The sequence below is a fragment of the Cervus canadensis genome, chromosome X, assembly GCF_019320065.1.
Source record: "Cervus canadensis isolate Bull #8, Minnesota chromosome X, ASM1932006v1, whole genome shotgun sequence".
Taxonomy (NCBI): domain Eukaryota; kingdom Metazoa; phylum Chordata; class Mammalia; order Artiodactyla; family Cervidae; genus Cervus; species Cervus canadensis.
In genome coordinates this window covers 140,806,075-140,820,573 of record NC_057419.1, presented here as the reverse complement: position 1 = coordinate 140,820,573, position 14,499 = coordinate 140,806,075, and the positions used below count along the sequence as shown (strand labels likewise).

Below are 14,499 nucleotides of genomic sequence, written 5' to 3'. Positions count from 1 at the left end.
CTGTGTCCCCAACAACTGCCATCTTTTGCTTCTGCACTAGCATATTATTCCTCCCGCTTACAACGTCCTCCCCAGTTTTCTCTACCAAGCCACATCCCAGATCTTGTTAGTGCTGAGAGATGGCTGATTTAATTTAAAAAAAACAATCCAAACTGGCTTTTGACAAGTTGTTCCACAGATGTCACACTGGAATTCTGCCACCAGAATACCACCTATTGATATTAATCACTGCTTTTAGGAAATCTTTGTATCATTTAACAGGAAATTAGATAAAGCATACTTTATACCAGATCTGGCCCTGGAAAATTGCTTTGGGAGTTTTAAATACTCCTCATGTGTGACTATTTATAAGCCACTCAAACCAGGCAGATATTATTACTGACTACCCCAATAATTATATATTTGCTTGCTTACTTATTATTTGTCTGTCCTACCAGATTATAAAGTCTGTGGGGGTAGAAACTATTTTTGTTTTATTTACCACTGTATACCCAACACCCAAACCAGTAGCCGGCTACCACCCATTTCTCTGCTGCTTTTCACAGTGAAATTCCTAGACAGAATTATGTATATTCAGTCTGTTTCACAATATCTGCTTGGCTCATGTACTCTAGTCCCTCTGGTCTCTACTCATAGGTCACCTTAAGGAAGCATTCCTAAACCACACTTATCTAAACTATCAATCCCCTCCCCTCTCTATTACTATACCTTATTTTTCTTTATAGTGTTTACTGCTACCAGCCATATAGTAATTTGCCTCCCTCAACTAAAATGTTAGCCCCATGAGAATGGGGTTTTTTTTTCCATTTATTTGTATTAGTTGGAGGCTAATTACTTTACAATATTGTAGTGGTTTTTGCCATACATTGACATGAATCAGCCATAGATTTACATGTGTTCCCCACCCCAATCCCCCCTCCCGCCTCCCTCTCCATCCCATCCCTCTGGGTCTTCCCAGTGCACCAGCCCTGAGCACTTGTCTCATGCATCCAACCTGGGCTGGTGATCTGTTTCACCCTTGATAGTATACTTGTTTCAATGCTGGAGAATGGGGATTTTGTTTTGCTCACTGCTGTCATCTGTAGCACCTAAAACAGTGCTTGATTTTTAGAAGTCACTTTGTAATTATCTGTTGAGTGAATGCATCTTGTAATATCACATTTAGGATTTACTCTTATCTGTGGTGCTCACATAGCAGCAGCAAAAGGAGGAAAACTGGGCAGATTTTCTAACATAAAAGTAATATAAAATCCATGTCATAGCTGTACAGCAACATGGAAAACAGTATAGTCCCCTTTATTTTATTAATTTTTAGCTTATTTTACATCCATACTCCTTCCACAGCTGTCCACCAGAAGCATGGCCTTTCACCAGCTGAATGGTTATTTCTTCTCCAAGTATTATGTTTTGAAAAATATAACAAAGACAACTAGAGTTACACACACTCTTCAACACCACTCAGAAAGACAAGTGATGCTTGTATCTGTAGAAGCACTGTTTGAGGACTTCTGGGTTTGGGGCAATAATAGATCAAAAAGAAATGCTGTCCTGCTATTTAGTCTAGTCTAAGTCCTGATATTTTAGTTAAATATCACTGTTTTGATTTTGCAGTGTTATCGTTGCATTTTGTATAGGTCATGGCATTCGGTCACATCACTTCATGGCAAATAGAGGGGGGAAAACTGGAAACAGTGGCAGATTTCATTTTCTTGGGCTCCAAAATCACTGCAGACAGGGGTTGCAGACACAAAATTAAAAGATGCTTGCTCCATGGAAGAAAAGCTATGACAAACCTAGACAGCATATTAAAAAGCAGAGACTTCACTTTGCCAACAAAGGTCCATCTAGTCAAAGCTATTGCTTATCCAGTAGTCATGTATGGATGTGACAGTAGGACCATAAAGAAGGCTGAGCACCAAAGGATTGATGCTTTCGAACTGTGGTGTTGGAGAAGACTCTTGAGAGTCCCTTGGACAACAAGGAGATCAAACCAGTCAATCCTAAAGGAAATGAGTCACGAATATTCATTGGAAGGACTGATGCTGAAGCTCCAATACTCTGGCCACCTGATACGAAAAGCTGACTCACTGGAAAAGACCATGATGTTGAGAAAGATTGAAGGCAGGAGGAGAAGGGGGCGACACAGGGTGAGCTGGTTGGATGGCATCATTGGCTCAATGGATCTGAGTTTGAGCAAACTTCGGGAGATGGTGAAAGACAGGAAAGCCTGGCATGCTGCAGTCCATGGGGTTGCAAAGAGTTGGCTATGACTGAGTGACTGAACAAAAACTACTCCAAATCAATTTCTATAATTTGTTGTTCAGTCATGAAGTCATGTCTGATTCTTTGTGACCCCATGGACTACAGCATGCCATCTCCCAGAGTTTGCTCAAACCCATGTCCATTGAACCAATGATGCCATCCAACCATCTCATCCTCTGTCGCCCCCTTCTCCTGCGCTCAATCTTTCTCAACATCACAGTCTTTTCCAATGAATCAGCTCTTCATGTCAGGTGGCCAAAGTATTGGAGCTTCAGCATCAGTCTTTCCAATGCGTATTTAGGGTTGATTTCCTTTAGGATTAACTGGTTTGATCTCCTTGCTGTCCAAGGGACTCTCAAGAGTCTTCTCCAGCACCACAGTTCAAAAGCCATCAATTCTTCAGCACTAAGGGCTTCCCTCATAGCTCAGTTGGTAAAGAACCCACCTGCAATGCAGCAGACCCCAGTTCAATTCCTGGGTTGAGAAGATCCGCTTGAGAAGGGATACCCACTCCAGTATTCTTGGGCTTCCCTGGTGGCTCAGCTGGTAAAGAATCCACCTGCAATGCAGGAGACCTGGGTTCGATCCCTGGGATGGGAAGATCCCCTGGAGTAGGGAAAGGCTACCCACTCACGTATTCTGGCCTGGAGAATTCCATGGACTATACAGTCCATGGGGTCGCAAAGAGTCAGATACCACTGAGTGACTTTCACATTCACTTTCAAGCCTTCTTTATGGTCCAACTCTCACATCCGTACATGACTACTAGAGAAACCATAGCTTTGACTATACAAACCATTGTCGGGTACAACATGGGAAAAGTTACTACTAGAAAAAAAAATGGTACAAATATAGATCCTTATTTGCTCTTCAGGTAAAGAAAATGGCACTAACAAAGACAGAATATAGATCAATGGAACAAAATAGAAAGCTCAGAGATAAATCCACCCACCTATGGACACCTTATCTTTGACAAAGGAGACAAAAATATACAATAGAGAAAAGACAATCTCTTTAACAAGTGTGCTGGGAAAACTGGTCAACCACGTGTAAAAGAATGAAACTAGAACACTTTCTAACACCATACACAAAGATAAACTCAAACTAGATTAAAGATCTAAATGTAAGATTAGAAACTATAAAACTCTTAGAGGAAAACACAGGCAGAACACTCTCTGACATAAATCACAGCAAGATCCTCTAGCACCCACCTCCCAAAGTAATGGAAATAAAAACAAAAATAAACAAATGGGACCTTATTAAACTCAAAAGCTTTTGCACAATGACGGAAACTATAAGCAAGGTGAAAAGGCAGCTTTCAGAATGGGAGAAAATAATAGCAAATGAAAACAACATACAAACAATTAATCTTCAAAATATACAAGCAGCTCATGCAGCTCAATACCAGAAAACTGAACAACCCAATCAAAAAGTGGGCCAAAGAACTAAACAGACATTTCTCCAAAGACATACAGATGGCTAATAAACACATGAAAAGATGCTCAGCATCACTCATTATTAGAGAAATACAAATCAAAACCACAATGAGATATCATCGCACGCTGGTCAGAATGGCTGCCATCAAAAAGTCTACAAACAGTAAATGCTGGAGAGGGTGTGGAGAAAAGGGAACCCTCTTACACTGCTGGTGGGAATGCAAACTGGTACAGCCACTATGGGGAACAGTGTGGAGATTCCTTAAAAAACTGGAAATAGAACTGCCATATGACCCAGCAATCCCACTGCTGGGCATACACACCGAAGAAACCAGAACTGAAAGAGACACATGTACCCCAATGTTCACTGCAGCACTGTTTACAATAGCTAGGACATGGACGCAACCTAGATGTCCATCGGCAGATGAATGGATAAGGAAGTTGTGGTACATATACACAATGTAATATTATTCAGCTATAAAAAACAATGCATCTGAGTCAGTTCTAATGAGGTGGATGAAACTGGAGCCTATGATACAGAGTGAAGTAAGTCAGAAAGAGAAACACCAATACAGTATATTAACACATATATGTGGAATTCAGAAAGATGGTAACAACAATCCTATATGCAAGGCAGCAAAAGAGACACAGGTGTAAAGAACAGATTTTTGGACTAGGTGGAAGAAGGGGAGTGTGGGATGATTTGAGAGAATAGCATTGAAACATGTACATTACCATGTGTGAAATAGATGGAGAGTGTTAAGTCTGATGCATGATTCAGGGCACTCAAAGCCAGTGCTCTGGACAGCCTAGAGGGATGGAGTGGGGAGGAAGGAGGGAGGGGGGTTCAGGATCAGGAGGCACATGTGCACCCGTGGGTGATTCATGTTGAAGTAAGGCAAAAATCACCACAATATTATAAATAAATTATCTTCTAATTTAAATTAATTAATTAAGAAAAAGAAAATGGCACTAAACAAATCATTCCTTTATTAACAGATAAATGGGTGTCAAATATTTAATCAGTTGCTCACAAGTTTCAAAACTCATTTAATTCATGTAACATTGCCATGAGATACTGAAGATAAGTTCTGTTCCCAGTTTACACGTGACAAAGCTTTTATAAAACAATTACAACTGAACAGACACATAAAAATATTAAAGAATCAAGGAAGATAAATGAAATAGGGTTAATGGGGTACATGGAATCACTGGACTAGGTGGTACACTCATGCATTTGTGGATTTTGGCTTGTAGTTGACTTACTAAAAAGAAAAATCTCATTAGGGTAACCCCTGGGGAGGGCAAATCACACTGTGCTCACTTCCCTTTCCGGGACATTTTGATACAGGTGAAATTAAGTAAAAATTACCTTCAAAGATCTCTTTGAATGATATGACAAGAACAGGTCTGTAGGTTTTGAAAAATGAAGGTTGGTCAGTGTCATCACTTCTTAGCATTCTTTTTTCATTAGAATGAAATCTACTTGACAGCAAATATTAATTTCCCACTTACATTATAAACCTCCAATATCTTAACCAAAAAAAGAAAAGAAATCAACCTCTTTGCACACAATCCACATCATTATCACTTTAACTCTTGAGGATTGAGGACCCTAGGGTGAACTGGAGTGGTGGTTCTCAGGCTATGCTTAAGGGAGCAAAGACCCTAGCAGCAAGCAGAGGAGGGAAAAGGGCAAGAGAGCAGTGTATTAACAGGTATCTGAAGAAAGGCCTGAAGCTCACAGGTATGCACTCAATAATCCTTCCATTACTACCTAGAAAAAGTGATGACACTGACCATCCTTTATGTCTCAAAACCTCCTGCAAAGCTGTCCTTCATCATTCTAAGAGATCTTTAAAGGCAACTGTTTACTGGATTTCACATGGATACACGTTCCAGGAAGGGAAGAAGAGAGGGGAGCATACAGTGTGATTTGCCTCCCTAGGGGTTGCCCCATGGGATTTTTCTCTTTAATAAGCCAAAATGATATTTATTAATTTACAGTGTGGTGGGGTGGGGGCGGTGGACTGGGTGGGGGGGGTTGATTTTTCCTTATGTAAAATGAAATGTCAAGGCCACTATTTGGCACCCAGGTCCCAGTAATGAGGTATCTGGGAGGCCAAAATTTTATCAGCTGGTTCCTTTGTGAGTATGGAATGCAGGAATATTTTGCTAAGGAAAACTTGAGAACATTTTCAGAGTTGGGTCCTTGAGTTGGGAGTAGGGAAAAGGGAGAGAAAAACCTTGTATTTTTGAGGGATGGTCATGAAGAACTTTTTTAAAGGCTACCTAATTGATTTTTATGTATGTGTTTATAATAACACACATAGTGATTTATTAAGTTTATATAAATATCATAAAATGAGAAGCTCATTTCAAATGTTATCATGTTCTACTGCTTACAGATAGTTTAATTTCAAAGTAGCGGTGCCAAGATGCAAGAAGGGATAAGGAAACATCCTCCATTTTCATGTTTTATTTCTTAGTCTAGTTCTACATCACAAAAAAAATAAGGTCTACTGAAGGAGACTGTCAGCCTAACACACAAGAACCTGCTCACACTATTCAGATATGGAAAATTCAAGAGTAAAATACTGGGACTTCCCTGGTGGTCCAGTGACTAAGACTCTGAGCTCCCAATGCCAGGGTTCAGACCCTGGTCAGGGAACTAGATCCCACATGCTGCAACTAAGACCCAGTGCAGCCGAATAAATAAAAGCATGTATATTATCTATGGTGAAACAGGTCACCAGCCCAGGTGGGATGCATGAGACAAGTGCTCGAGCCTGGTGCACTGGGAAGACCCAGAAGAATCGGGTGGAGAGGGAGGTGGGAGGGGGGATCGGGATGGGGAATACGTGTAAACCTATGGCTGATTCATATCAATGTATGACAAAACCCACTGGAAAAATAAATAAAGGGGGAAGAAAAAGAAAAAAAAAAGAGTAAAATACTCTCAACAAACTATCTAAATTAAAGCTTCCTAATTGGCAGACCTTCCTAGGTCCCATACTAGAGTACTTAATAGACTGTAGCCCCATAATTTTACTCATGTAGTAGCTACCATCTGACAAGCAACTTGTTGATTTGTGCTTAATAAGCCAAATATGCATAAATTATTTTTAATTACATAAAGCCAAGTGGTAAATCTAGGTGCCAGAGAAAAGTCATTACCCTTATCATCCAGGAGGAACAAGTAATACTGCAAGGTAACTGCAAAAATCTAGAAGGGTGAATTACTTCTCTAAATGAAAATCACTTTATCTGAAAAATAATCTTATGTATAAAAAATTTTTCACAAGATATTCCACCCTGCTGGGAACTAGGACAATTAAGTAAGATACAGTTAGGCAAATGCTAAGTAATCTACCAGATATCCACTAGAACTGTTTCAGAAAATTTAGAAGGACTTCAGAATTCTAACTTCCAAGTTAGTCACCTGCTAAAATCATCCTAGGGTTCTCTGTTGCTCCAATTCCATTGTTAGAATTAAAAAAAAAAAAAGAGCCAACTTACTTCACCAAATCCACAGCTAAATTCATTACATTGCTGGTGCTTATTGCCAATTATCATATGGCCAAGAAATGAAATCTTAAAAATTAGCATCTCTAGGTATTCATTTTCTGCATTAAAATAAAATATATAAACAAAACTCTTAAAGGGGGAGCATGTAGCATTGGATTTTAGCAAACAAAATGGACAAAGGCAAGCTTATGCTGGCACAGAATCAATCTCCTATGAGAGTGAATCCAAATGTGTATTTGTGGTAAAGCAAGCGAAGTTGTTGGATTCACAATTTTAAGAATACAGTAATTGAGCAGCCATGAAAATCAGCGCACACTTTTGCTCTGGACCAAAAAGAACCAAATAAACCTTAAAAACCCTTCCTTGCTCCACTCTGATCCATTTTAATTTACATTAACTATAATAGTGGTAGCTCTCATGTGGTAATTTCAAGCATTCTACCACACCACAGATAAAAGACAAATATGGTGAGATACCAACTGACCACAAAAATGGGGCTATACCTGTTCTCATCATACAGGTGTGACAGAAATCTTGGTTTATTTCTTCAGACAAACCCTCTCTTCTTTTAGAGAGATGGGGCTAGAGTAAATGTGAATGGGTGGGAGAGAGATAAGAAACTGGTGCAACTGATGCATGCTTTAACAAAACGCACATCAAAGGAATTCCCTGGTGGTCCAGTGGTTATGACTCCTGGGCTCTCAATGCCAAGGGGCCTGGGTTCAATCCCCGGTCAGGAAACTAAAGTTCCACAAATCACACAGCAAAAAAACAAACAAACAATCAAACAAAACAGCGAGTCAAATGAAAACCCAAATAAAGAAAACAAGGAGTGATTATATAAAGAAAATTTACAACAAGTAAAAACATATTTACTACTACATAACAGTGATTTGATTCTCAAAAATATGATTTACCTATTACTTTTCAGGAACACAGTAGTTGTAACAAAGTGAAATAAACTTTGGTAAATGTGGACAGGAGCACCAGAAAAACTCTGGTCAAATAAAATTATGGGGAACCAAAATTTTATGCTGTAACACTGGGCTGGAAAATATATTTTAAATATATTCTGATCTGTTTTCAATGGACTCAAATGGGCACATTACATCACTGGGTAATTATGAACATTGATTCTCAAATTTTAATTTGGAAAATACATACATCTATTAAATGGAAAGGCTCCTCAGCAAAATAACACTTCTAATTTTTGAAAATTATAAAGTGGCAAAACATGAAGTTTAATCAGACAATTTTTGTGGTGGTATTTTCAAGAGGGCTCTTTTAGAAGCTGAATAGGATGAATAGGTCATGCAAGATATTTTTTTAAATGTCCCATAGGACCTCAGAATTCTCACCACACTACCCGGATCTTGAAAAAAAAAAAAAAAGGAAATAATAGCACATGTTCATCACCATCTCAACAATACACTGATTTGGCACCTATAATCTTTCATTTTATCCTCTCAACTCTGAGGTAGACACCATTTAACAGAAGAGAAAAAGCAATGCCTTCAGTTATTTGGTTCTAATTACAATTTGCCGGGTTTAGCAGTTACAGGTCATAATTATAATTTGCCTGGTTTGCTGATTATTTCCCTCAAACCCGACCCTCTGCCACTTATCTAGATTATGAATACTTCAAAGACAGGGAACTGAATATTAATTATCTTTGTATACTAGCATTCGACATGGCACACGGTAGGCTCTTAAGGTTGAATGAATGAAAGAATTTGTCGAACATCATTCAACAGATTATGATGGGACTAACTAGCAAGTTTTGAGACACTTCCTTCTCGTTCCATCTCGCTGATGAATTAATCCTGGACCATCACTTCAAGGCCACAATATCAAACTAGAAGTTGTCACGAAAATGAGCTCTGGTCTCCCCAGTGACCAAAAGTTTGCACCTGCCCAAGAAGGCTGGTCTCAAAACAAAGTTCCCAGACTAGACCTAAATAGAGTTCTTGATTTGTAAATCAAAGAAGTGAAGGCAGGATGGATTAGGCGGGAAGAGAATCTTCCGTTTGTTCAATCGGTTTGCTTTACAACCTTGGCTCTGAAAGAAAGGGCAGCCAGCGCCAAACACTCAACAGAGAAACGAGTACAACGGTTACTTTGGGAGGGGATCCCGGGGATCCCAAGGATCGAAAACTTGGAGACAAAGTGAAAAACGCTAAACGGGGCGGAATTAGCAATTCTGAGACCTAATCCTCACCTTCCCCCCGCACTCCGACTCTTCCCCCCCAACCCTGACTCCGGAATCTCTCTTTTGACGCCGATCCCCCTAGATGTGATTGGAGTTCCTCCCTTTCTCCTCATCCGTCCTCCCACACAATTACGCGCCCCCCCCCCCCGCCAGGGTGATGGTTAAAGATGGGGGAGGAGGAGAAGTTGTGGGGAAAAGTTAAGTGCACAACTGCGAACTGGCCCTGATCACTAGCCTAAAAGCGATCTGCCCACGTCTAATGCTTGTCACCAGCCCCCTCCCCCATGGGAAGCGACAGAGCAGGTACTCTGCCTCTGAAACAGCCCCTCCTTTACCTCAGATTCTTCCTTGGCTTCAGAAAGAACCCCCTCCTCCCTTTCGCCGTCCCACCCAAAGAGCGACTTCTGGTACAGGGAGGCGTTCTCAGGACTCAGTGAGGGCGACGGAAAGGTGGCGGCGGGGGCAGAAGAATCCGAGTCCCATCCACCCCCACCCTCCCCGCTCAGGGTTTAGGATCAGGCGGCTGGCGGCGACGAGTAACTGTCCCTCACCTCCTTTTAAGAACCAGCGAACACGAGGCCCGAGGCAGGGAGGGTGGGGGTAATGGCCACAGCTTACCTGTGAGTCCCCCGCCGCCTTCCTCCCCGTAGCCCCGACGCCGCTGCAGCACGAAGTAGTCATTGGACCTTTCCATCATCCACAGCTTCAGCGCATTTTTCAGGAGCACTTCCTCGGGCTTCAGCCACATCCCAAAGAACTTTATGCCTCCCTGGAGCAGCCACCCAGATGCCCTCCTCACCTCACCCCTCCACTCTTTTCCTCCCCTCTACTTCTCCTCCCACCAAATCTGCCTCAGGCGGCAGCCTCTCGAATTCTGCTTTTCCACACTTCCCCCAACCCTCCCTTCTCTCCCACGTAGGCAGCGAGATTGCCAATTCCCTCCCACAGCGCTAACGCCCGACTGGGAAATAGTCCTGTTCCTTTCCCTTCTGGGAATTGTAGTTTTCTTTCCGCTTTTCTGTACTCAAGTACCCGGAGCGCGGGACTACACTTCCCAAAATCCATTGGGGTGAGAACTGGGTGCGGGTGCTTTCAAAGCGAGTCCAGCCACTAGTTAAGTGGATTTTGCCAATCAAAAGTTTAAAGCGGTTTTTGGAGCGAATAAGTGAGGCCCGGGTATAGAGGTGTTGTTTCTTCTCATCCTTTTACAGCTGAGGGTGTTAAACTGTAGTAAATAGTTTCCGGAATTTGGGAGTAACGAACGGCCATTCTGGGAAGTAGCAGTAGCCGTAACTAACGTTTTGTTGTTGTTCAATAGCTCAGTCGTGTCCGACTCTTTGCGACCCCATTGACTGTAGCCCACCAGGCTCCTCTGTCCATGGACTTCTCCAGGCAAGAATACTGGAGTGGGTTGCCATTTCCTTCTCCAGAACTAACGTTTAATGAGCTCTTACTATGTACTAAAGCGATTTCACTTACAGTGTCTCACATAATCCTTACAGAAGTCTCACAATGTATATCGCATTCCCCACTCTGTACATAAATAAACAAATGCGCAGTCGGGTTCGGTGACTTAGCCAAAGTCACACAGAAAGTGGAGTTTGATCATTGTCTGATTGAAAAATCTTTCTTGGATTAAGCTCTTTTCTGTCCGTACAATAAAAATATAAAATCTCCAGAAACCATATAGTGTTTTTCACGCCGTGTGCTCCTTCCTTCCCAAATTTGTTCTAAATATTGTAATCAGCCACAGAAAATGTCCAACTTTGCTTTACTGGATATAAACAATTTTTGAGCGATTTTTTTAAGTTCTGTAAGAATCCCTTTCAGGGCAGCCTGTACCTTGTTAATGATACGCAGCTGCTGAAACACTTTGAAGTCGGTAGTTTGTGAGACATCATTATGAGAAATTATTTGAGGGACATTTTTATTTACTGCTGTCACTAAGCCCACCAGAATTAAAGAGGCTTCTCTGGTGGCTCAGATGGTAAAGAATCTGCCTGCAGTGCAGGAGACCTGGGTTCAATCCCTGGGTCGGGAAGATCCTCTGGAGAAGAAAATGGCAACCCACTCCAGTATTATTGCCTGGAGAATTCCTTGGACAGAGGCTACAGTCAATGGGGTCGCAAAGAGTCGGATAAGACTGAGCGACTAACACACAACAACTGAAAGTGAAAACACGTTTATAGGAACGAAAGAGTTGAGAGGCAGAGTACCAAAAAAAAAATAATAATAATAATAACAAGGGGCTCTTGGCAAGCTATACTGAGAATGAAGCCTCAAGAATATGACTTTAAAAAAACGGGGTGGGGCACACCCTGATGCCAAGGAGCCATAAAACTCTGCCTCAGAGCAGCGTCTGTGGCTTAACCCTCACAAAAATGTGGGCCAGCTCAAAGAAAGCAGGCGTGTGCTACAAGCAGGGATTTTTCTTCAAAGTGAAAAAAAGGCCAATTTGGGATTCTTTTTTTCTAAAATGCAGTTGTTAGTCCCAAGGCAGCTCTTTGGAGGCAGGGGTGGGATGGGGGGGAGGGGGGGGAGGGGCGGGGCGGGCGTTGAGGGAGTGGTGGCGGTGGACAGCAATCTTCCCAGAGCCCTAACTGCAATGTATCCTTGGGGAAAGCCATCCTAATTTGGATATTTATTAAGGAAGATAATTTCTTAAGTCTTCCTGGTGAAAGATCAGTAAATGTGGCAAATAAAAAGAGATGTGAAGTATCCTTTATTTTTTTACCTTTCCTTCCACTTTTTATTTCCTTCCTCATCAAGCCACGTTCTTTTCCAATACCCTTAAACTGTAAGAGTTGTGGCAAGGGCTATGCAGAACTGGATGGTTCTTCTGTCTCTTTACTGGGCAACTCTATTCAGATAAACCCACATGCTCCCTGGTACAGAAGTGGACCCACTTTTGGCTTGGAGCAGGGCATTTAGAGAGCTCCTACTGTAGTAAACAAACATTTTATTGATTATGTGAATAAAACACGTTTAAATTACTCCTGGAATAGAATGTTTTGTCTTAATCATCTACTATATTTCAAGCCTTTGCAAATAGAAGTATTTTTCCTAAAATGACTTAAAAAACAGACCATGTCACTATTCAATTGTGTATATTAGTGTACATTGTTTTTAGAAAAGAAGTACAAGAATTACAAACTGCCATGGATATCACTGCTGGTATTGTGTGGTAATATCTATATCTCTCTATGACTGGATGCACAGTCATTTGACCCTCATTAGTAAACTTGTACATTTTAACATCCTTAATTTGCAGATGAACAGGAGGCTCAAAGAAATTAACTTGCCTAAAATCAGATAACTAAATAAATGGTGGAGCTAGGGTTTGAACCTGGGTTTGTCTGAGTACAATATGTCTGACAATATGGTTTATAGATACCTCAAAGACAATATGTCCAAAGCCTAATTTATTTCTCTAATATCCTCCCTGCCTAAAGTTGTCTCTTCTACTACATTCTCATAGTTCCGAGCACCACTGTTTACCAAGTTGCTCAAGCTAGTCACCAGGGAAGCCCAGCCATGATAAACTCTATTTATATATACTATTATTCTCCAACCAGGGCTTCCCTGGTAGCTCAGATGGTAAAGAATCTGCCTGCATTGCAGGAGACCTGGGTTCGATCCCTGGGTCAGGAAGATACCCTGGATAAGGGAATGGCAACTCACTCCAGTATTCTGGCCTGGAGAATTCCAAGGACAGGGGAGACTAGTAGGCTACAGTGATGGGGTCACAAGAGTTGGACACGACTGGGTGACTAACACACACACAAACACTCTCTGAAGTGAAGTGAAGTGAAAGTCGCTCAGTCGTGTCCAACTCTAAGACCCCATGGACTGTATAGTCCATAGAATTCTCAAGGCCAGAATACTGAAGTGGGTGGCCTTTGCCTTCTCCAGGGGGATCATCCCAACCCAGAGATCAAACCCAGGTTTCCGGCATTGCAGGTGGATTCTTTACCAGCTGAACCAGCTAACCATCAAAAAAATCTAGGTATGTCGACAAGTGTCTCACATTCATGAGATTGTATGTTTCTGGAAGAAAAAAGGTTAAGAATTTGTGAGTAATAGTTTTCAAACTTTTCACTGAATTACCTCTAAGGTAGAAGATAATGAACATTTTTCTCTGGAGGTCAAAGTGCCCACTGTAATAATGAACTTCTTTTAAATCCCATGTAGTATGCAAATCTAAATGTTATATTGTTTAATATGCTTAAAGATATTTTTAATCTACTCTAAATGGAAGATACAATGAGTAAGGTAAATAACTGAAAATTTTTATAACCTAAGGTGATAAAATTGATCCAGATATTATAGAACATAGCTAGAATATTTAGTAAATGAACCAAAACCAGATGGAGGGGGGAGAAGTACTGTATATCTAGCATTCCAATTGTATCTTTAAATATATTTTTACTGACTTACCTGGGAACCATGTATATTCTTAACTATAACACAATGTGACTTTCTAAAAAATTTATTTATTTCTTTTAATTGAAGGATAATTTATTTACAATATTGTGGTGTTTTTTGCCTTACTTCAACATGAATCACCCACGGGTGCACATGTGCCTCCTGATCCTGAACCCCCCTCCCTCCTTCCTCCCCACTCCATCCCTCTAGGCTGTCCAGAGCACTGGCTTTGAGTGCCCTGAATCATGCATCAGACTTAACACTCTCCATCTATTTCACACATGGTAATGTACATGTTTCAATGCTATTCTCTCAAATCATCCCACACTCCCCTTCTTCCACCTAGTCCAAAAATCTGTTCTTTACACCTGTGTCTCTTTTGCTGCCTTGCATATAGGATTGTTGTTACCATCTTTCTGAATTCCACATATATGTGTTAATATACTGTATTGGTGTTTCTCTTTCTGACTTACTTCACTCTGTATCATAGGCTCCAGTTTCATCCACCTCATTAGAACTGACTCAGATGCATTGTTTTTATAGCTGAATAATATTCCATTGTGTATATGTACCACAACTTCCTTATCCATTCATCTGCCGATGGACATCTAGGTTGTGTCCATGTCCTAGCTATTGTAA

General features: G+C 41.0%; 1 protein-coding gene across 3 annotated transcripts in view; it reads right to left on the bottom strand.

Annotated features, from left to right (window-relative positions):
• Nucleotides 1-10,351, bottom strand: part of TBC1D8B (TBC1 domain family member 8B) — an 80,052-nt gene extending 69,701 nt beyond the window's left edge. For 2 of the 3 annotated variants that reach the window (XM_043458087.1, XM_043458086.1), the window contains exon 1: nt 10,054-10,327. In XM_043458087.1, coding sequence (XP_043314022.1) covers nt 10,054-10,183 — 130 coding nt within the window. In that variant the 5' untranslated portion in view covers nt 10,184-10,327. Of the gene's footprint in view, nt 1-10,053 lie in introns of all 3 variants that reach the window. The other variant, XM_043458085.1, reaches the window with a different exon arrangement.
• Between the last annotated feature and the right edge of the window lie 4,148 nt (nt 10,352-14,499).